This window comes from Mustela nigripes, chromosome 3 (genome assembly GCF_022355385.1).
Source record: "Mustela nigripes isolate SB6536 chromosome 3, MUSNIG.SB6536, whole genome shotgun sequence".
Taxonomy (NCBI): domain Eukaryota; kingdom Metazoa; phylum Chordata; class Mammalia; order Carnivora; family Mustelidae; genus Mustela; species Mustela nigripes.
Window position 1 is genome coordinate 12,339,859 of NC_081559.1, and position 23,855 is coordinate 12,363,713.

The 23,855-nt window shown below is 40.1% G+C and overlaps 1 protein-coding gene across 1 annotated transcript in view; it reads left to right on the plus strand.

The window, feature by feature from the left end:
* The first annotated feature begins 9,494 nt into the window (after positions 1–9,494).
* LOC132012828 (aldehyde oxidase 4-like) overlaps positions 9,495–23,855 on the plus strand; it is a 57,172-nt gene continuing 42,811 nt past the window's right edge. Inside the window, exons 1-6 of the mRNA XM_059392634.1 lie at positions 9,495–9,548; positions 13,319–13,376; positions 15,334–15,430; positions 18,148–18,256; positions 19,566–19,692; positions 22,887–22,948. Coding sequence (XP_059248617.1) covers positions 9,495–9,548; positions 13,319–13,376; positions 15,334–15,430; positions 18,148–18,256; positions 19,566–19,692; positions 22,887–22,948 — 507 coding nt within the window. The remainder of the gene's footprint in view (positions 9,549–13,318; positions 13,377–15,333; positions 15,431–18,147; positions 18,257–19,565; positions 19,693–22,886; positions 22,949–23,855) is intronic.

A 23,855-nucleotide genomic window follows, 5' to 3' on the forward strand; every position in this document is an offset into this window, starting at 1 on the left:
GAAGAACAGAAAAGCTTTTGTGTTTGCTTGCTATTTGTGGAGCTTCTTATTTAAGATGCTATGGCTAAAAATAATTTTTATTGTGCTTTTATCATTAATCTGTAGTCCAGAGTATAATAAGTGATAATCCATGCAAAGTGGTAATCCAAAGCAAATTCTTGTTTATTTTAGTGCACAAGTTGACTTTCTAGGGCTGTCAGTTATTAAAGAATCATTAATTCTGTCAATAAAATGTTGGATAAAGCAGAGTCCCCTCCTAATATGATTTTCGGAGAGGAATGTGAAGGAAATATGAAAATAATTAAATAAAATCTGTGGAAGTATTTGCCACCATTAACTTCAACACCGTAATGTTTAGCCTAATTCTGTTCACTGAATTTTTTTCCCTACATGTGTGCTTAAAATGAAGATTTTTTGCATTAACTACTAAAATAAATGTACTATGTTAAGGTGAGAATGGCCAAATAATTGTAGCCAATATACTTACGGGTTAAGTTCAAAAGGCATGAACACATAATATTTTTAATTCATCGAAAGCACGTTTAAAAAAAAGTCCAATCTGGAATATTCTAACATAAACTTTCAGATACTAAATAGTACAAAACATCAAACTTCTTTTTGTCCAATTTTTATATGTACAAACAAACTGGTTTTGCAAATGGCATTGCCGTACACCCACTCAACTCATTAAGTCCTTTTTGAATTCCCACTCATTCCTTTTCACCTTTTTCTTTCAGGGGTACTTCTTCCGCATCCATCGTTTTCAACACTGGGGCAGCTCATATGTGGGTTCTATGAAGGGTGAAGAGGATGGCAGGCTAAGTGGGAGTTTGAAATTAGGGAAGCAGTTTACATACTGTGCAGGTTGTCAGGAGTTTTTCTTGGAATTATAACAAGGAAAACCATAACAAATATAATAAGTACTTGTATTTGCATGCCACTTTCCAGTTTACAAAGCATTTTCATATGCTCCACCTACCTGAAGCCTCAGAGCTAGTTTGCTTTGGAGTACTTAATAAATTCTTGCTTTGTCATTTTTCTGAACCATTATATACAGCTGTCAGATTCTTAAGGGCATGGACTATGCCTTGTATGTTATAAACATACACATACATATAAACCCCTCAGAAGTAAACATTAACTGACTGCCAAGTTGTTTAAAAAGTAGAAGATTTGCTGGATTTGATGATGAAGGAACTTTTAATACTGTAGGGAGACTAAGGACACCATCAGAGAAGAACATAGGAAAATCTGTGGTGAAGCGGCTAAAGTCAGCAGGTTGAACACAGGAAGAGAAGACTCTAGGAACCCCCCTTGCCAGGCTTAATCCTGGACCAGAGCCCTTCACATCTTGTTTATAAAAATGTTGATTATTATTAATGGCTAAATTGTTTTTCATAGTAACTACATATCATAGTCAGCTGTTTTTTCCATTGAAGTGCATTTGTTCTAAATTTTTAGTAGTATGAGCAATGCATACTTCTAGCATGAAGTTGAACATAATGGTTATATCGTAGTTCTTCCTCCTAATTGTGTTTATTTGAATTTTCTCATTTTAAAATACTTATTAGATATTTAGATTATTAGATTTCCAAAAAAAAAAGATTTGGTTTTATTTATCCATTCTCTTTTCTCATTTTCTAAATATTTTTTCTGCTTTTGTCATTGTTACATCTACTTTTGTATATATCTACTTTGTCTTGATTTATTTTTCTTTTCTACTTTCTAGAGTTGAAAATTTAGTTCTTTAATTTTTAACCATTCTATGTTAAAAATAAAAACATTTGAAGTTAAGAAATTTCTCCCTGAATATAATCTTAGTTGCATCTCATAGATATTGATATATAACTTTTTCATTGCCATTTATTGTTATAAGTCTATATTTTTGGTTTTTATTCCTTCTTTGAACCTAAATATTTAAAATTAAAATATTATCTGTGGCTAAGTGTCTTTTTTATCTTTAATTTCAAATTTGATAGCATTGTGAACACAAATATTTAAAGGGAAAATGAGTAGAAAATGAAATAAGGAACAAACTGGGACGGGGGGCGGGGAGGACAAAAGCACGAGGCATCGTGCTAATGAGCAGAGAAAATAAAACAAGCATGGGTAAGAAAAGGAAGTAAAAGTGCCCAAGGCAGAGCAGAGGACTACGTTTTAAGAGTTACTGGCATGGCAGTAGGTTTGGATTATTGTATAGGGTACATGATGCACCATAGTATCAGGAGACCAGACAGATACAGGGGAGGAAGTATATGAGAAGAAATGGACAGGAAAGACAGTCCTCTGAGAAAATTCAGCTGCTACTTGGTTGTGATGGCACATGAAATCCAGCAAGGAATGTCTGGACACCACCTGATATGGTCTGATGGTTTAAGCATTAAATCATGGTTTAAGACTTAAGATATTAACCCTTTTCTGGCATTACCCCTTGATCTTTTAGGTTCTTGGGTGAATTTAATTATTTCTGTATCTGCCATTAAATTCTCAGAATGGACTTAAACACAGAAAATGAGCCAGGAACCCAAACTGAGGAACCCATCCCACTTGTGTTATTTTCTTCACTCAGCAGTCTTTTTGAGTTCCTGTTAGGCCAATACTGTGCCATATGATAAACACAAAAGGTCATCATCAGCTTCTAAACAACTGACTTATTTTCATCCCATATCAGTATGCCAATTCTTTTTGCTGAGCAGAAAGCAACTTCTTCCATGTGAGAGTGACTGGCCAAGGCAGCAGTTCCTTCCCTGCCAGAAGAAAATTCCATATACCCACCATATATCTGCAGTTCCGAAGTCACCAAAGGAGCGGAAGAGAAGATGGGTTCCCTGAGCCACTCCCTAATGATTTCTTTGATTGACAGGTTTGATTAATGAAGCGACCCAGAAATATAACATTCACAAGTCGCTAGGGAGGCCCTGGTACTTAGTAGTGACCAGCCAGGAGTCTGGAGCCAGGTGGCCTAGGGTTGAATCCTGGCCAGACTATTTATTAGAGTGTGACCTTGGGCAAGTTCGTTAAAGTCTCATGTCTTGGTTTTTCTGATCTATAAATGGGCAATTATAATAGTCTTTGCCTCATTAATTTGATTTGAAGATTAAATGGGTTAATACTTAGACCAGGGCACTAAGCACTCAATACAAATGAACTCTTATTGTTATTCCAGAATCCAGATGCCTTCACCACTGTGCAGTCATACAGACGGTGCCGGTCCTGCAGAGAGAATGAAGCTACCAAAGAGAACACAGATACGGGATGCTCAAGTTAAACAAAACCACAGCCACAGGAAGTCCTTTCATTAGAAAGTTAAACAGACATCCGGAAAGATGCAAAGCTAATCAGAGAGATGCCAAGACTGCACTAGAAATCACTGATGGGGATTTCATACTTCATGACTTTTTTTTTTTAAACAAATGCAAAAGCAAAAAGGGGAAGAACTGTCTGGCGAGCACTGTGAGTCCTGAAATAGAATGGGACTCCGAGAAGGACAGGAACAGCATAGATCACCCAGAAGAGGGTCCAGAAAGAATGCAGATTATTCTCAGCCACACTGCATAGGCTTATCATCAGTTCTTCAGTGAGGAAGAACAAGACCGCAATAGCAGACCCACTCTAAAATGTTTACTATAAAGATCTCATTATAGTATGGACTCAGTCATTCTTTTAAAAAATATTTAAGTGCCAGACATTGGAAACACCTGGTTAACAAGACAAATGTGGGCTCTATGATGCAATAGGAGAGGCTGGCATTAAACAAGGAATCATTCAAATATCATTGCAAGCTTTGATAAGTGCCCCAGAGAAATACAAAGTGGTCAGTGAAAATAATTTTAGGGGCTTTTAGATTTGGGGGTCAGACAGCTTCCCGAGAGAACAGTGGTAGGGCCATGCCTTGAATGATAAGATATGTTCCTGGGGAAAGAATTGCAGCAGATGTGCTGCTGGAGGGATAGCAGGCTTGAAGGCCCTGGGATGGAGGATGAGGACTGTGGCCCAAGAATGGGGACACCTGTGCTAGGAGCATGTCTGTGGGATGGAGAATCTGCGTGGAGCAGGGCCAGACCCTCAGACCACCTGGGCCATGTTCGCATCTTTGTTTTTTCTTGAACACAGGGCAAGTCACGGAAAGACTTTAGGCACACACAACTGACATTGACATATTCAGATTTGTGTTTTGAATGGAGCATTCCAGCTGCACTGTGGAAAACAGGTTTGGGGGACTAAAATGGAAAAGGGAAGTGCATTTGAGAGACTTATGGCCTGGCCATTAGAGTCAAGGCTATGGTGAGCACAACCATATACAATGAGCCCTTTGGTGGATGGAGTCCGAAAATACATCTGTCTGGCTCTATATGCTACAGAATGACACGCAGATCACAGGAGTCCATAAGAAGTAGAGCTCCCCAAGTAGTAAAACTTTTATGTGGATTAAATTCTGTTGATTGAAAAGGTCAGGAATAACCTCAGAAGTTTGTGAAAAACAGTGGGTTTGACCCAATGAAATAAGCAGCTGGGAATGTGGGCAGAGAAGTGATTGTGCTGGTGTGCCAGAGTTTAAAGAGGTCACCTGGATGCAGGACAATCGGGCAGTAGATAGAGAAGTTAGAGGAAGATCAAATTATTGTGCAGATTTTATTAAAAGCAAAGTTGGGGAATTTGGCTTAGATCTGAGGACAAGTGTTGCAAATATTTCAACCCTGAATTCAACATGCTCCAACAGATCACAGTAGGCCTGCGATCGGGGGAGGCCATGCAGGGTGCAACCTGTTTGGGGGGCTTTTACCTTTGTAAACTCTTTCCTCCATAAATATTGAAATTGTATTTTACAACTATATCAGTACGTAAGTACAATCCAGCCTCATTTATATTCATTTTTTTCTTCTGATTTTAAAAGGCAAACATTTTCGTGGACCCCTAAACTGGGATACATCAGCCCAGCAGAGGGCAGAATCCAGGAATTGCAGGTGGGGGGGTCCTGAGATAAAGGAGGAAGTGGAGGGGGACTTGAGCTGAAAAGTGCCAATAACAGTGTTACTCTCATAGGGTCCACCCAATGGAACCTGCTGCTTGTCTCTTCAACAAAGTACACTAGGATACAAATAAGTGTTCTGCTTCTAGATGACCGGATTTGCATACTGATAGATTTCCTGTTCCCATGGATCTGTGTACCAAGCAGCACTAAGGAATATTGTCTGGTAACCAAAAATATCTGTATCTCTTAAAAACTGTTCGTTGAAATCTTTAACTCATCACAGCACTTCTGAAAAGCTTTGCCCTGCCTGCCACAACTGCAAAAGCTAAAAGCCTTAAAAATGACCTATTTTGTTACAACGTCAATATGGAAAGTACCAGCAGAAATGCCCTTTGCGGAGACCAGCGGCAGAGAGGCAGGAGAGGCAGGAGCAGGGGTAGGTGAAGTGCCTGCTCTCTTGGCTCTGACACATCCACAGAGAATTGTTGCAGGAGTCTGCTTTTTACCAGAAGAAAATGACAATGTTGTCCAGCCCTCCACGGGAAAGTTTTAGTTCCTGGAGTAGATAACTGCATGGCAGAAGAATGCTGTGGAACTCTGGGCTAGCCACTTGATGGCAGAACTGAGGGCTCCATTTTGTAGATGAACCAGAATTCAAAAACAAAATCAAGTACAGGTTCTAAATGATAGACCAAAGCTACAGAAATGTTGGAGGGAAGCAGTACCTTTTAGACAGTTCTGTCCCAAGGAGCTTTATTTCTGCCTGGGTGTTTGATCTGTTACTGGTACTTTCTGACTGGAGAGTATGATTCCTGGATGAGGTCTCTGGGAAGCAAGGCAGCTGAGCTCTGAGCACAGCCTGTGTTTCTGTGGAGAATGAGACTTCCCGCCCAGACAATGAGATGTCCAGTTTTATGTCTTTGAGCAAGGAACTCAAGAACTATCACTCCCAGGTATAATTGTCCATTCTCACATAGTAGGAGTGACTACATCACTATATTATGTTTAAAGAACCCTAGGGCTCTGGAAGGATCTCTGTGCTATTAAATCTTGAACAGCTGGTGTTCTATATATACACATTTCTACACACCAGGGAGACACTGCAGATCCATCTGCTTGGATTAAAAAAAAAAAAAAAAAAAAAAAAAGCCTGGACCTGGAATTGCCAGTACACCTCAGGAGGGTCATACTGGGTCTTTCTACCAAGTATGTCCCATCGGTGATAAAACTAAGGCACCCAGAGTCCGACCTTAGAGTTTTTGAAAATTTGATGGATAAAAGCAGCTGACTAAAAGCTGCAGTCATCTGCAGTGGAAACTTTATTGCCCTATTAGAGTAAAATATGCAGCATTCCAGGGAAACTGAATTATTCTCTGTCTCACCAGGGTGTTGAGGGAACAAAAGGAAACAAGTGTGTGAAATTTTAGAATTATTTGATTGAGCACAGACTCCGAGTACAAAACATGACTGTATCCTTCTCTGGCTGCTTCAGATCTCTCATTTGTAAAGTGGAGATTTTATTCCTACCTCAAAGATCGGCATGAAGATTAGATGAGCTAATACAGGGTAGCATTTCACTTGGCATATATGTGAGTACTAAATGAGGTTGACTATGACACAAATGTAGAATAATTCAGAGTTAGATATATAGACACAGACTTAAATTCTATCTCAAGCTCCATTCCACCAGGCAGCAGAAACTCAGTCCCACTCAATTAGAGGAAACCCCATAGTTCAAAGTTTCTGTGGTAGATTCAGGACAGAGGCATGGGGTAAGGACACTTGCCTTTGGCATCCCTGTCCACAGCCTCACCTGCCTTTGTTCCTGGTGTCTCTGCCAAGAGTCTCAATGGCTTTTTTGAGACTATATTTAAAAAAAAAAAAAATTTTTTTATTCCTGCCATAAGGATCCACTCCAAAGGCCAGGAATGTGGAATGCCCTCACTTACAGCTAAAGAATGGGGAAAGCAATGGCCAGGAGGAAGCACATCAGCTAACATTCAAATATCTTGCCACAAGAAATGTGACTTTTTTTTATGGTACTTTATAGTCCCCACAGTGTGCTTACACCATCTATGAGCTGATCATTCATAAATTGGCTGCTTCAGTCTGGACTTCTCTGACCTTTGGATCCCTACATCCAGCAGACATGTGCACTTGGAAGTCCAATTAACTCAAACTAAAGACACCCCCGTGGTTCTACATCCAAAATTCGTATCAGCCTGCCTCTTTCTCTCCACCTCTGCTGCCATCACCCTGCACCCTGGCTGATGCTTTTTTATCAGCCTCTAACGGACAACAGAGAAAAGATTTCGGAACTGGTCTCCTAGCTATCCTCTTCCCAGTAATAACGGTGGGATGATACAGTACAAATCACATGATGCTATATCTTCGCTCAGAAGTCTCCAGTGGCGTCCCTTCCCACCTTAGAAATCTGCAAACCCCTGGTCCTGGCCCCTACCATCTCTCTGACCTCCCCTCACTCTCCCTTCATCCTGCCATTCACGGTCTGCCACAGGGGCCTTTTAACATGCTAGCCTCAGTTCCTTCTCAGGGCCACTGGAGGCTCTTCTGCCATGCTGCCTCTGCGTGGGCTCACCTTTAGCACTCACGTCAAACACACACTAGCCCTGACTACCCAAGACTAAACTAGTGTCCTAAGTCACTTGGTATTAACTTAACCTAATGATCACATTGCTTGCCATCTGAAGTTACCTTGTCTCTCTAGTTTATTTTCCACCACGTTAGAAATAAATGTCATTTTATCTAATGCCTTAAGGTTCCCACAGAACTCACATATGCGCGTGCACACACACACACCCCTAAGCTCCATGAGGAAAGTAATCTTTTCAAATATTTTTGAATGAATGATGCTATTTGATACTCCTATTTCTGTCATTCATTCCCAAGCAATTCATATATAAGAACAAAACTACTTTTAAATCTCTGAAACATAATATGCAATTTCAGACTTCCTTGACTTTACACAAGTGGTTTTGTCTGCTAAACATGTCCTTTCTTTGTTCTGGTAAACTCCTGTTGGTCCTTCAGACCCTTACTTGGGTAAGGAGCAATCAGGATGAGAATGGGAACTGTGAAGGCAGTGAGGCAGGGGAGTGTGTAGGCATACTGCTCAGTTGGTGAGGTCAGAACTTAGTATTTAAAGGAAGACTGGATTGGAGTCTTAGAGGTGAAATTCTGCCCCAAATCTGAAGTCCTCCCTCTCTTCAAGACAAAAAAAAACCCCAAAACCAGTTTTGAGTATCCAACAACCCACTCACCATCTCCATTTGCATGTTTTTTAGGTTTTCCAAACTTAACATGTCCAAACAGAACTTACGATAGCCTCATCCACCTGCCCAACCCAAAAGCTGTGGAGACATCCTTGACTCAGCCCCCCCAATACCTTACATCCAGTCTGTCAGCAAATCTGACCCCTTCTTACCCATCTCCCCACTGTCATCCTTGTCCTAGCCTCACCATCTCTTGACTGCACCACTGTATAACTTCTAATCCTCTCTCTTCTTCCAATCTGGCTCCTACCTTTCATTCTCTGCAAAGCAGCCAAAGCAGTCTTTTTAAAACTTGAATCTGATCCTGTCATCCCCTCCTCAAAACCCTCCAGTGGCTTCCCATTATATTTAGAAGACTCCGCATAAGCCTTAATAGGCCTACAAGACCTCCCTACGTACTCAGGAGTGCCTGTTCTCCAGCCTCATTTCCTGCCAGGTTTCCATGTGGAGCACAGGAAGGAGATGAAAGGCACAGACTCTGGAGCAACTCTGCCACCCATTGCCTGTGTGACACTGGGCAAGTTGTCCAATATCTCTGTGCTTCCATTCATTTGTCTCTAAATCAAAGATGACAGTAGTTCACCAAGCTGTTGAAGGATGAAGCCCTGAGAACAGATGGGAGCATGGCAAACCTCTGTACATGTTTATGGGTTTAGGTAGTTTGATGTCGTGAACCCTTAAATTTGAAGAAAGGTGAGTACAAAAAAAGATTAAGGAAGGAGAATAAACTCGCATGTTGTTATAGTTGAGTTTGAACAATACATTTTATGAAGTCTTTAGTTCTATGTGTGGTAGAATCTTCCCTCTGCATAGGAAAAATCAAAGATCTTTTGATTTTGAAAAATCAAAGAAAGAAAGTTTTATGAGGTTTAATAGCACTGTTGATTGATGACTTGGCCAGATAACAGCCTGTTTAAAACTCAATTTTTATCTGGCTTTAAACACATTACCCTGGGGAAACCAGTCAGACTCCAAAAGGGATGGGCAAAGACACTGACTTAATTTGTAGGAAAGGAGAACACAGGGCGCTGCCAGGAACCACTCCAAGTCCCTGCGGGCAGAGTGGGCAGAGAGCCCTGGTTGGTGCTTCTCACGTGGCAGCGTGGCTATAAATCACCCCACGCAGCGGGCAAGACTAATGGTTACCCAGGTTTTTGCTCTAATATATCTGCTCTTGAGAACAGACAGACAAACCTCTATTCTGGTGGAGGCATTCTTTTCCTGGTATGATGGCTTCTGTTCCCAATTCTGATGAACTGATTTTTTTTGTGAATGGAAGAAAGGTAAGTTTATGAGAGGATTAATGTGAATTTTTGTATACCAGGGACAAAAGCCAAGCTTTTTTTCTTTTACTGCAGTGCTACTTGTTGTATCTTTATTCTCTCTCCTTTTTCAAGTCAGCTATCATAATATGAACTTGAACATTGATCATTAGTTCAGGATTTGGTGCACAATATTAAGGAATAGTTTCTTTTGGAATCAGTAAGGGACTCTCTTTGTTATGTTACAAAATCAGTTCTGCCACAGGCACGAAAAACTGTCATTCTCCCCCTTTTTTTTGGATATTAGCTCTATTTGAGTTCACCAATTCTATTTTAATAGAAGGCCTATATGACATTGAGGATAACAGTAGCAAAGAATGATTTTGTTTTGCTTTAATCACCTCAGGCTGATGAATCAACCTAGAGGCAGAGGCCACTCTGTCTGAAACACGGACTACTCAGTAAGCTGCCTTCTCTTCAGAAGAGATGTGGCGGCTCTAATGCTTAGCCTGGGCCAGTTGTTCTCAACCCTGTACTTTAATGAGCAAAATGAATACATGGGAAGTTTGAGGTGCCTTGGGACAATTAGAGAAAAAAACTAGTTAAGTATTAAAATGAAAAATTAGTTTGGACAGTCATTTGTTGCTAATGCTTCTCAAGTTTCAGTTATTTTAGATTACTGATGTTCTTCCCTAAAGAAAGAAACACAACTTCAATGAAGGCAAGAATTCTTGGGATTTTGGCTTGTCAAATAGCAGGGAAACATCATTTTTAGGAAGCCTTTGAACTAAACAACAGAGAAAGAAAAGAACGAAAAAAGTCTGGGTTTAGCAATAGGTCAGGACCTTGAATGACTGAACGTCAGAAAGATGATTGGTGAGTAACAATTAGTAGTAATTCAGAAGCTAAGAACTTACTCTGAGTGTGAGGTAAATAGACTTTGCTGCTTTTCCTTTGTTGGAATAAAACCATTTCTCCCTTAATATTACATTAGCATGATTATTCCTTCTCCAGGTCTTCAGTCTTTTGCAAACACAGATGATATTTTGCTCTTTTTACCCTTCTCTATCTTAAAGATTTCTAAGACAAGTTACTGATGGCCAAAGGGGGGAAATTATACACCTCTTTGTAGAAATTGGTTTTGTTATTTTTGCGGTTGTTTTTCCTTCCTTTAGACCCACCGGCACAGAGCTGAGCAAAGCACACTCACCTCTGGCCATGGCATTCCATCCCCACAGTCTGGACAAGACTCCTCTTTTGTTTTCTTTTTTCTTTCTTTCTTTTTATGTCCTATTGTCTCTTTATTTCTTTCCCCCATAAGCATCTACTCTGTGCATTTTATATATATGTCCTTCCCATCTACTTTCTATATAGTTATTTAGAAATATAGATGTATCTTAGAAATATACAGTGCTTGGCCTGTGTGGTATTGTGCAGGAGTGTGTGTGTGTGTGTGTGTGTTCTTACTCAAGTGGTATTGTGACTTATAAATTCCCTTTTGTGACACCACCGTTTTGAGATTTATCCATGTTGCTCTTTGAAAACCTGAGACTTCTGCATGCTAGTTTTCCAGACTGCACATCCTTCACTCTGCTTATCCAGGACCCTAGCGATAGACACATAGGATGCTTCCAATTCCCCACTACCCCGAGAAATGCTGCAGTGAACATCCTACGACGTGTCTCCTCACCAACACTGGCAAGAGAATCTTTGAGTGAGCTTGTACCACGCTGCTTTCAGAGGTCCTTCTAGGTGGCTTTCCAGAATCCTGCACAAGTTCCTTTTCCCACAGTTCATTGCATGACAGGTGCTGTTTCCTTGCCTGTAGATGATTTGCCAATCTTTAGTGTGCCAAAACTTGCTATAATCATGCTTCCTAAGGTTTGCTAATCTAATGGGCAGGGTGTCTCGGGGGTTTCGCTTGCATCTCAGTTACTGGTGAGGTTTTCCCTGTTTTCATATGCTTACTAAAAAGGGATTTTTTTCCTAAGTGTCTATAAATTACTGGAGGAAATGATGTACCCATACAATTTTGTGAGCACAGCTATTGGTATGACCACTATTTCTCATATGATTACTGAAATATTTTTTGAAATACCATACCAAATATATTTTGAAATCTCAGATACCATATATCTGATATGTCAGAACTGCATTTGGCAGTCTTTAATTAATTTCCCAAAGTCTAATCTTGCCTTTTCCCTCATTTGGAACCTGAGCAGACCTTGTCATGATTGAAGGAGAAAGCATTAAATCAAGTGTTGCACTCACTGGGCATCTAAAGAGGTTGGGGAGGGTTTACTATTTATCTGGAATGTTGTCTCAGGTATATCAATGTCTTTATACCACAGAATAGTGTCGTCAGTCTGGGTTTCCCCGTTATAGAGGAAACAGGAGGAAGTTATATTAGTCCTGGCTTGCCCACCATCACTCCCTATCCCCTATCTTGCTCCCACCTTTGGAGATAATTTCCATTGCCACACATTAGGGTGTCAAAGCAAAGCTAACTATAATGCTTTGTTTCTTTTTTTTTTTTTCTTTTTTTTTTTTTTTTAGCATACTCCCTTTTATTTTAAGCACCTTCAGGTTTGGCTCAGGTATTAGAAAGGAGAGGATTCCCAAAAGGAAGGGGGAGCTCCATGAACTGTGCATTTTGGCTATGTTGGTCTCATGATGAGTCTTCGTGTGTGGCGGAGGAGGGAGGCAGGGGCAGGGTGACCGTTTCCACCCTGTGTCATCAGGGCCACTGCTGCTCACGGGGCTCAGGGGTGGGACTGAGCCTGTTCATCCTGAAGCCTAGAGTCTCCCCTTTCCTGCACATCACATCACTGTCGAGGGGACCAGCCCCTTGAAGTCTGCCCTACCAAATGCCTAGGTGAAGTCTCTCCTGGGGGGCATTTGTAGACACTCTCAGCTACAGAAACAGTGAGCTCAGAGCAGCAAGGTTTCTGAGATGCCACTATACTTAGCCTCCTCCTCATGCTAAGATTCCTAGTGGAGGGCTGATGAGCTCATCTCTAGCTGAGTAAATCTTCTAAGGACTTAGAAATTTTGGAAATAGGCAGCATATGAAGAATAATGTGGTTTGTTGCCTTTTTCTAGGGTGATAACAGTAAAAAACACTTTTAATGGAACAATGTCCTCTGTTTCGGGTTCATTGCTACACTTCCTTGTAAGTTTCTCTTCCATTCTCTCTAATCTCGCCTGACTATACCTAGCAGAAAAGCTGTCTGGGCCAGCAAAAGCAGACGGTTTTCATCTCATGTGCCAGCTTCTTTCTATTGGCAGTAACAGCCAGGAGTGCGACATGAGAGGCAGAGCCAGATTCATGCTCCCGTCTGCTCGTCCTTTGCTTAGTGGCACCTCCATTTCACTAGGGGGCTGGGAGCAGGGTATGGGAACAGGAGGGGCTCCCTTTGTAACATATACCCCATGACTCCATTAAGAAATCTCTGGCTAACCTTTTCTGTGACTTCCTATGGCCACAAGTTATCTGAGTCGATTTTGGAATCTATGTATCTGTTTTCCCATTTGGGCCCTCTCTGGGTGACTATAAGGAAAAGCAATCCAGAATTTATAATTGTCATATATATGGGAAAATTCAGAGATGTTGAAATAATATGCCATAATTTCTTTAAAATTGGTTCCAAGTGTTAGAAAGTTTTCCTTTGTTATCTTTTTCCCCCTGTGAAACTACCATCTGTCAAAAACTTCCCCAAAACAATGGTTAGAGTTGCCCTAACATGTTGGTACTATCTTCCTAAAATCCCTTTTCTCGTTTCATAATGTAGGTTGTAGAGAAGAATGCTGATCCTGAAGTAAACCTACTGTACTACCTGAGGAAAGTCCATATCCTTATATTTTACTGTAATGAATCTGGCCTGGATGGTAAAAAGTGGACATGCTAAGACTTCTGAAAAAAGTCGCCCTGTATTTACTCAAGGTAAATACCCTTGTGTTTAACTTGTAGAGTCTAGTTGGAGTTTACAAAAGTCATCCAAAAGTGAGAGATTCATGCTTTGTCATATATTTCACCTGAGCAAAACCAAAAGAATCATCCAGTGAAACAGGAGTGTGTAACTTTAGAAATAACTATGACCTTTTGGGTCTCATGCCCACCCTGATAACTTTTTATATTCAGGAGTGTTAAAAACATCCAGCCAACTGCTCAGGGGTACATGGTGCTGGCATGTGTAGTTTCCCATGAGGACTTCCCTGACTTGTCACTTAGACCATTTCATAAGTCTTATTGGAGAAAACAAGGTTCTATAAACATGTTTCAAAATTCCAACATAGAGCTAATGTACTCTCAGCTCTCCCCCTCTAATCTGGAACTTTTTTACTCCCTACCCCTCCAGTACCTTCAACAGACCTGCAACAAACTTTCAGAAAAAAATGTCTTAGGTTTGGGGAAGCACAGCTATTGTGGGCATGGTGACATAGATCTGTTTAGGAGAAAAAATTGCGTAGAGCAGTACCTACATGGTACATGTGCAGGTGTAAGTGGCAAACTCTGCATAAGCTCCCTAGTCTGGTTATCAGTGTAATCCTCAGGTCAGCTTCCTGCTTTTGATGTTGTATTATAGCTATGTGGGATGTCATCTTTGGGGCAAGCAAGGTGACAGGTTTTGTTACTGTTTTATTGTTGTAACTTCCTATGAAACTATAAATATTTCAAAACAGTAAGTTGAAATATATATACTTACTGAATACCTACTAAGAGCCAGGCACTATGTTAGGCTCTGGGGAGTCAATACAAGACATATACAAGATATATACAAGATAATGTTATCCCCTCTCTTCAGGATCTTCCCCGTCTTTTTGCCTCCCAACATACCCACCTAAAAACATCCCTTTGTTTCTCTCTGTATTTTCCTGCCAAACTTATCTAAAAAATTATATGTACCTGATGCCTCATTTTCTTTCCAGACTGTTTCTCACCATATAACCCCTTGCAATCTGGTTTCCTAACCCATCATGCCACTGCTTTAGCCAGGACTGTCCCCTAATATCCCGATCAGCTCACTATTCTGCCCAAGCCAATTATGACCTCTGCCCACGAGATCCTTTTTAAACTCGCCCAGAAAAGGCCCCAAGCAAATTCCAGTAGATTCTTAAAGAATCTAAAGCAGAGGATTTACATATATTATTTGTTCTTTCTTTATGAAAACATATAAACATCTTACAGGGAAAAGGTACACAGGGCTTGGTGACAGTACCAGTTCAGGAGCTGTGGGTATTAAATTAATATTCTCTAATCTAGTAAGAAGATAGAAGCATACATTGCTGAACAGGGCAAGTTAAGCTCCCAGAGACAGTTTTCTAAGTTTTTCCCATGTACTATTTCCCACCACCTAAATGATGACCCCTTATCCACAACTCTGAATTCAAAAGCCTTTTACACCTCTTTGGGATGTAAACCCTGATCTCTCATGAGGTCCTTGGTTGTCTTCCTGTTTCCCACTTAGTGTGAATATCCCTATGGTTCACTGCAGAAATTCTCACGTGTTTGATTACAAGGTGCTGCCCTAGCCCCACTTGGGAATGCTATCTTATTACCTTTGTAAAATATGGAAACTTTTACATCAGAAAGGCATCTGGCCTTGAGGGTTTCGGATAAGGCAGCGTAAGTCTGTAATTTCTTCTCATCTTTCCCCATTGAGCTCATTTATATGCCAAAAAATGAAATAGCTCTCTAAACAAGAAACAAGAAAACATGTTTCTTGTTACCAGTATCCGAGGAAGAACAACGTAAGAAGCAAAGTGGCCTGCGCCCCCTCTTTTTCCTTGACTCCCTTCCTTCCAGTCTACCTCACAGGCACCAAGTACAGCTGTGGAAGTGGAGGCTGCGGCGCCTGCACCGTCATGGTGTCAAGATACAACCCCAAGACCAAGGAGATCCGGTATCCTTTGTGTTGGGCCCAGCCCTGTCCTAGGCACATCTGGGGAGGACGCAGAGGTGTGTCTTACTTTTCCTGTCCACAGGCGCTCCCCTCTCTTCTTTCCAGGTGTTTATCACGCTCACAGGACCTCTAGGCCTGCTCAGCCTACAGCTTCGTAAGCTCCAGATCTTTCCCATGGACTTTGTTTCCATCAGAATCTACTGTCCTGTGTGCCAGTCTCTCAGGGTCATGCTCTCTCTTGCTATACAAATACTTCTTTGCTTTCAAGCAAGAGATGTCAAGAGTTGGGGGTCAGACAAGAATGCTTAAACATGAAGTAGCGATACATTGTCCTGGTAGGAGGTTTAGGTCTTTGACACACTAAGAGGAATTATTTGCCTGGAAGAGCTGAATGGGATCTCAAATTACCTTGGCCTAAAATGCAGATTTGCTCAGAATGATTGAAATGGGTGGTGAAGGAGTTGTCTGGCAAGATTCCAAGTTCTTGTCTTAAGTCACTGGGTGGTGCTCTCTACAAATTAGGGAACTTGGGAAAGGAGCAGAGAAAGGGAAAGCAATAAATTTAGCTTTAGACACATTGCACTAGATTAATTACGAGACACCTAAGAGGAATTGTCCTCAGGCATCTAGATAAACCGTTCTGTCACTCAGAGAAGAGGTCTCATCCAGACCTATACCTTACCTGAAGCTATCAATCTAAATATTAATGGTAATAAAAATAGCTAACATTTATTGAATGCTTATCATATACCAGGCAGTGTTCAAAGTAGCTTACATATATTGTCATATTTAGTCTCCAAAGCAGCTTTGAGATAGGCATCACTATCACTCACATTGAAAAAAGGGGAAGCTGAAGCAAAGAAAGTTAAATAACTGGCTCGAGATCATGTGGGCCATTTGGTGGTGAAGGCAGGCATTCAGCCCTGGGCCATCCGGAATGAAGCACACTGCACTTACCAGCTCAAGACACCGTAGAACAGACATCTCAGAAAGGAGAGGAAGAAGGAGTTGAAGGAGGAATAATGAGAGGAGAAAGTTCCTAGAAGGTAGAAGTGGTCGATATATGAGAATATATGAGAGAATATATGAGAATATATATGAGACTCCAGGGAATGACCTAGGGCCATTAGATTGCTCCTGGAGCACGTTCAGCAGACCGACAAGGCCGGCGCACGAGGTACAGACGACACAGGAATGGCGGAAAGGCCAGGAAGCTGTGGACGGCCTTTGAAGAAACTTGACTAAGAAGGGAAAGAAAGATGGACCAGCATCTGGAGAGAGACATCGGTTTGGTTTGGCTTCGTGTAGTGACAGCAAACACTTGAATTTACTTTTAAACTCAAGGGAATTGAGGGGAATGAGGCTATAGAAGGGAAGAGGTTAAGAGGACTCTCAGTGACGGAGCAGGCCCGGGGCAGAGCACAGGGAGAGGGAGGAAGGATTCCTGCCCTCCTGGCCTAGAACACAGGGCGGGTGACTGCGACTCTGGGTGAGAAGTGGTGGGCTGGGAGTGGATGGAGCTCGAGCTTCTAACTTCCAGATGAGGTACGAGGGTAAGACTGAGGAAAGCAATGAACATTGGAAGAGCTGTTGAGAGCAAGGAGAGAGGGAGGTTGAGATTAAGGGGAGGTTACATGTAATGTGGGGGAGGAGGAACTTAGAGGACACAAAAAACAAAAATTTATCGGTTGCACTCTTTCTCTGTACACCAAGCACTCTCGCAGTCAGCTGGGTGGCTTCCAAATGCCTTTGACCGAAGAGCTGGTGGAGCCAAGAGCAGCACTTTTTTTTTTCTTTTTAAGATTTATTTAGAGAGAGTGAGGTTGCAGGGTATGGGAGGGGCAGAGCGAATCTCAAGCAGACTCCACACTGGGCACAGAGCCAGATGGGGGGGCTTGATCTCATGACCCTGAGATCATGACCTGAGCCAAAATCAAAAGTAGGGCATTAACTGACTGAGCTTCCCAGGAACCCCTGTCTTTTCTTCAGAATAGCATGCTTACTGTCTTCCAGGGTAAGAGAATAAAGGAAAAGTTCCTAAGGAGAGGGACAATATCCCATGCCTGAAAGAGAATGAGACTTAGTCTGAATGGGACTAAAGAAACTAAATTAGGCTAATGAGATCTGGACCACATTCCCACCCTGTGAGATGAGAATCTGGTGCTAACCACATTCACTTCATCATTAACACAGACTCTACTGTGGGAAAGATGATCAAGATAAGGGCGTAAATGGGTGGCTTCCACCTGTGGCCGTACATTAGAATTGGCTGAGGAGCTTTAAAATGTGGTAAAGTGGTCCACCCCCAAAGATTCTGATTTAACTGGACTAGCATGCAAGCAGAGTGTCTGTATATTTAAAAGTATCACGTAGTTGAAAATCAAAAGGACTAAACTACCCCATGGTGGAGTTTATGTAAGTCAGTGTGCTATCTGAAGAATAAAAGATTTCCTCTCCCTAGAATGGGAAATAATAAAGAAGGTCTCTTGGCGTTCTTACACAGAACTGTTCATTATTCTTTTTCTCCATTTCTCTCTACCACTTGATGCCAGCCATATGTAGACTCTTTTCTAGAAACTTCTAGAAATCTATAGATTTTTACCAAGTATTCTCTGTATTCTCAGGAACTGTTGTCCCATGACTTTCCTGGACTCCCTGATTGACACTATTCACTCCCTATGATTCCAATGTATTCTCTTTACAAATACCCATCACAGCCACTCTCCAGTTACAGCGTGCCTGGTGCCCATCTGCTCTCTGCATGGGGCTGCTGTCACAACGGTGGAAGGCGTAGGAAGCATCAGCACCAGGATTCATCCCGTGCAGGTAAGAGTGTAATTCTGGTATAGACATCCCACATAGTCTGCTGTACTCTCACCAACTTTGAAATCCTCCGTGCTTTTAAATTTTCATTTTGCCATAATCAGTGCTTCATAACTAAGGTTTTCTTAGAGACTGGTATATAAAGCAAGATTCCTTCTTTGGTTTTGGCATCTTTATTTCTCAGCCCCACCCTTACCCTAAATTAAAACAAGGACACTTTATACTACTAAAATTGATAGAAGCTACAAATTAGAGGGCTTTTTCCCAGAGGTTCTGTTGCTAAACCTTTACCACCACATTTATAGGGCAGTTTGTATGCCAAATCCCAAGGAATTTGCCATCTAGTGATAAATCCAACACAATTCCCTCTACTATTAGAACAGTATCTCTCCTTTTAGTTGAGTTACAGTTGAAGTATTTGGCTTTCATCTTAGGGGTCAATTTGAAAAATGTCTATTTAAAAACATTTGAAGCACACTCGAGCCAGCCAGTTAAGTTGCGTACCCTGTGAGAGACACATGGAAAGGAAACACAGGACGGACCCAGAGTCATGTTCCCCACTTATTTTTGTTGCTTCTTTGTTGTATTTAAATGCATAAAAGTTGAATATGCTTAAATTAAATATATGAATGGCACAACACTACTAAATGACACTTAACTAACTAACTTAACTAAATGACACTTAACAATTTTTGAAGCATTTATATAGATTTTGTCATTTAGGTCTTCAAAAATTCTATAATACAGAGAAGGGGATAAAAATGACTTCCCAGAAACTGCTAGGTGATTTGCATATACTCATTCATTTATTCTCGCAATGATCCCATATGGTAGATACCATTATTATTCTAATTTTATTTATATTTTATTATTCTAATTTTAAAGATGAAGAAAAGTAAATCACCAAGGTCACACAGTTAATGAGGTTTAGTAGAGACCAAAACTCACAGGAGGGGGACTCCAAAGCATTTTACTTATGCCCTAAGCTACACTTTCTATTTCACAGATAAAGAAATCAGCTGGAGACTAAAGACAATTAATCCTGCCACTAGGCTTTTCTTCCGAGATCAGACGAGATCGGGCGCGTTCAGGGTGGTATGGCCGTAGACACTAGGCTTTTCTTGAGGGGAGAAAAAACAGCTTTCAAAAATAAAAATATTTTCAAGAAATAGAAATATTTTCCTCCAGAGTGAACATCTTTTATGCTGCACTCATTTCTGGAAAGCTAAATAAATAAGTTGTACTCCTTTCTAGTATCCAAAGTAGGGAAACAAGAGATTTGAAGCATAAATAATGTACTATTTCCTCCTAGGAAAGACTTGCCAAGTGTCATGGCACACAGTGTGGCTTCTGCAGCCCAGGGATGGTGATGTCCATCTACACGCTGCTGAGGAACCACCCAGAGCCAACCCTGGAGCAGATAACCAAAGCTATTGGAGGTGAGCTTTCTTGGTCCTCTGTAGGTAGGGCCTAGGGTAGAAAGTGCCCTAATAACTAGAAGAGGAAATCCCAGCCCATGGAGAGACATTGTGGCAAACTTTGAGATTCCAGGCACCTGGCTAACACGAAGGCCTCTTTAGTACCTTTAATACTTTCTAGGAAGTACTACCTTCCTTTTGTGAGCAGTGATGCCAAGAACTGGGGCAATATTGGTTTCGTTACAAATCTTTCTCCCTTAACGGATCCCAGTGTCCCTCTATGAAGGCATTCAAATAGGTTCTTTCTAACATTTATAATATTATAATCTTTTCCAAATGTGGAAATTTGGGTAGTGTGGACGAATGAGATTTTTGTTGTTTATTTTTAAATTAATCTGTTGGACTCATTCATTAACTCTGCTTACTACAGTTAATTTTTTAAAAATTTTTATAAAGAAGATAGACTTTCTGATACTTTATTTTTATGTTCTGGTTGGGTTAAGAAGTCACAGGCAGCAACTAGTTATCACAAATAAACTTAGTAATTCAGTCTCCTAAAATGAAATAACTATCAAATCTAATGAACAAACACAATTTTCTATTAAGAAAACAAAAACAAAAATGAAAGAAAAGCATGTTAACAAATGTAGTTTCCTCTACAAATCTACCTACTTTCAAGGTAACTGGCCCCTAGTTCTTGGAAGGAAGCCGTGAAAGTAAACCTTTTAATATTATATGAAAGCTCTTTGTCCCTTTCAGTAAACAAGCCTAGTCAGAAATTCAGTATTATGATGAAAAGACGTAGACTAAAACAAAATAAAAATGCAATTTAAATTTTATGTAAGTGGTATATAAAAATAGTATTTTCCCTTGTTTCTCAACAACTTCTTCAGTCAAAACTTTTCACTTTCTTACAAAGTACTACTAAAACTTTGACCTATGGTTTCAATTATAATTTTAACCCAACCTGAATAGATAATCTTTATTCAATGAAATAATCCATACTAATGAGGAAATGAGAGCTTCAAAAAGCAGAGATCTTGAGATTCGCCCTACTTGTTGTTTGTTTTTTTGCATATGTACAGTTTTAGGATTATTTCCTCCTAGATTCTGTGCCTGTAATTCATATAACAACCATCAGGAGGTGGTGCTATAAAGTCTGGCTAAATTGATGAAGTAGATAAACTTATGCAGGGTATGAATAATTTGGAAGGTATATTTTGGTTCACAATCCATTTGCTTGAGCTCTTTCTAGAATTATAAATCCTAGCCACACTGATAGCTTTCATGTTAATATTTTAAGGGAAACAATAACATATAATAAAGTCCAAAGTAATACAGTTAGGGGTGGCATATATCTTCTAAAATGATCAGCTGGTATAAATCACCACTTCATGTAATCTTGTCTTTCTCTTCAAGACTAAGGGGAAAGTTGTTTTTTTTAATTTCCATATTTTTTCCCCGCAGAACCGGAAGAATTTCCGCAGTGGCTACTATTAGCATCCCTGTGGTGGGCCTTCCTGTGGTGGGCTTGTAGACTTGTCACTGATTATGTGGCCAAGGACAAAAACACGACAGAAAACTCTGATATTAGCTCTCTCTAACCTTTAATGTTTACTTATAGTTTATCAGAGAGAAGGTGTCCATTGCCTCTTAAATACTGGTATCTCGTGCCATGTTAGTTATGTTTTAGACATTTCAGCTCTTTTCCTTGACTCCAAAAGGAGATTCTTAACTCACACACTTCTGCATTCTTTCTTCTTAGCAAAAGGAAAGATAGATTATGGGGTCTGAATTCCATCTCGAGCATGCAGATTCTTCTTCAACTGTTCTGTTCTAAAAACAAAAACAGAGGATAATCTGTTAACCAAGTTTCCGCATGACTCACTGGAATCAAGCTTTTACACTTTTGGATGTTTAAACCTACCCAATTCACACATTTATATAGCTTATGAAATTGTTAAGCTGCATCTGGACATATCATTTTGAATTTATTTTTAAAAAATAACAGTTGGGGGAAATTGGAAGGGGAGGTGAACCATGAGAGACTATGGACTCTGAAAAACAATCTGAGGGTTTTGAAGGGGCGGAGGGTGGGAGGTCGGGGTACCAGGTGGTGGGTATTATAGAGTGCACAGATTGCATGGAGCACTGGGTGTGGTGCAAAAATAATGAATACTGTTATGCTTAAAATAAAAAATAAATTAAAAAAATAACATATTCCTGTTATGAAAAATGCAGAAAAAAATTAAAAAGAAAAAATCTCATTCATATTTCTGCCCTCAGGAAATAACCACAATCACACACTTCTGTTTGCTGTCAGTCTTTTCTATGCATAAGTTTTGTTTTCTTATTTTGAATCTGACGGCTACTATATATATGATTTTATACTGTACTTACAGTTTCAACAGTGTAACATAAGAATTTTTTCATTTTATTAAAAACCTCTTCATAAATATTTATAATGGCTGCAGAATTTCAGTATACTTTGTTAAAAAAGTATTGGGAGGGTTCATGAAATCTAAGATATTCCTTGCCTTCTCCAGGAACCTAAGATCCATTGAGGGAGATGAAGCATGTACATAAATGACCCTATGCTAGCACAGTTGATGACAGCCTGCAGAAAGACCCAGACAGTGAATACAGCTCTGGCTGGGGTGTTAGAGCAGACCCCATGGAAAAGGGCCCTGACAAATGGACATATTCTCCCTAAGAGAACATGTGAGAGAGAAAAGACTATGTAAGAAAAGCTTAACAAAGAGACAAATGAGATGTTATGGGAGTGGCAGGGTTGCTTGAGTTAGGACAGGGGTAGGAAATAAGGCGGAAAGAGTTGATTGGAAAAATTATGGAGACCTTTGTGATATTTCAGGGAAAAAAGGTAATCTCAAGTTTTTTTTGAAGAACATCTCTGTTCCCAAAAGAAAAAATCTAATTAGTAATAGAGCTATTTCACTGAAAAAAATGAAGCACAAATAAAGAATATATTTCATTACTATTCCTTAAAAATTGATCTCTCTCTCGCTTTTTTTTTTTTTTAAGATTTTGTTTACTTGGGAGAGAGAGAAAACATGAGCGGGAGACAGCATAAGCCAGGGGGTGGGAGGGCAGAGGGAAAGAGAGAAGCAGGACCTGGGATCATAACCTGAGCCAAAGGCAGACACTCAACCAACCGAGCCATCCAGGCACTCCAAAACTCATCTCTTCTTAATCAGGTAATTTGTGCCGCTGTACTGGATACCGACCAATTGTAGAAAGTGGAAAAACTTTCTGTGAGGTAAGTTACAATAAAAAAACTTTTTTCAGTTGATTTAATACATTAATGGACATTTGCATAATATCTTCTATTACATTAAGTTATTTCTAAAATATCCTCATGTTGACTTTTCTAACCATTGAAAGTTGTTGAATGCCACTGTTGGTATTTTTTAAATAAACCTTTTAGCATGTATCTTATTTATAGCCCTAAAATAGGTACTTTCCTGAGAAGTAAAGTATTGTTACATGACTTCAAGAAATGCAAACTCATTTAAAGAAAATAATATAGACTAAGGAATAGTCTATATTATTTTGGACCAATAGACTAAGACTATAGACTTTTTAAAGAAAAAAAAATATAGACTAAGAATTGAAAAGCAAGATATTAAAAGTTCAATATATCCCCTATACCATGTATATCAGTTTTGAAGGAACATGGATTAGAGAGAATTAATGAGTGGGAAGGGAAGAGACAAAGGAAACACTGGAGGAGGGAGCTCTGAGCTTGGCCTTAAAAGAAGTGATAGAGATGAACGAGTGAGGAGAGGCCAGTAGGAAATTCCAGGTAAGAAAACACACTGAAGTAGGAAAAAGAAAAGATGTGCAAGGTTCATCTAGAAAACTGATACATAGCTAAAGCATTAGGAAGTAAAAAGATATTATTCTGGGCTAAGGAATTTAGACTTAAATTTGGTAACCAATATACAGTCATTGTCTGTTCTCAAGCTAGGTGTAACATGGGAATAGTATTTCAAAGGGAAAATTCTTGGCATCTGCCAGTAAGAAAGATAAAACTGAAAGGGATGAAGGCGTGGACTAGTGCAGCCCCCCATGAATGAAGGAGTGAGGACCTCGACCCATGTGGTAGATATGGACCCAAAAAAGATAACTTTCAGGAAGGGGATTGTCAGAATCATAACCTCCAG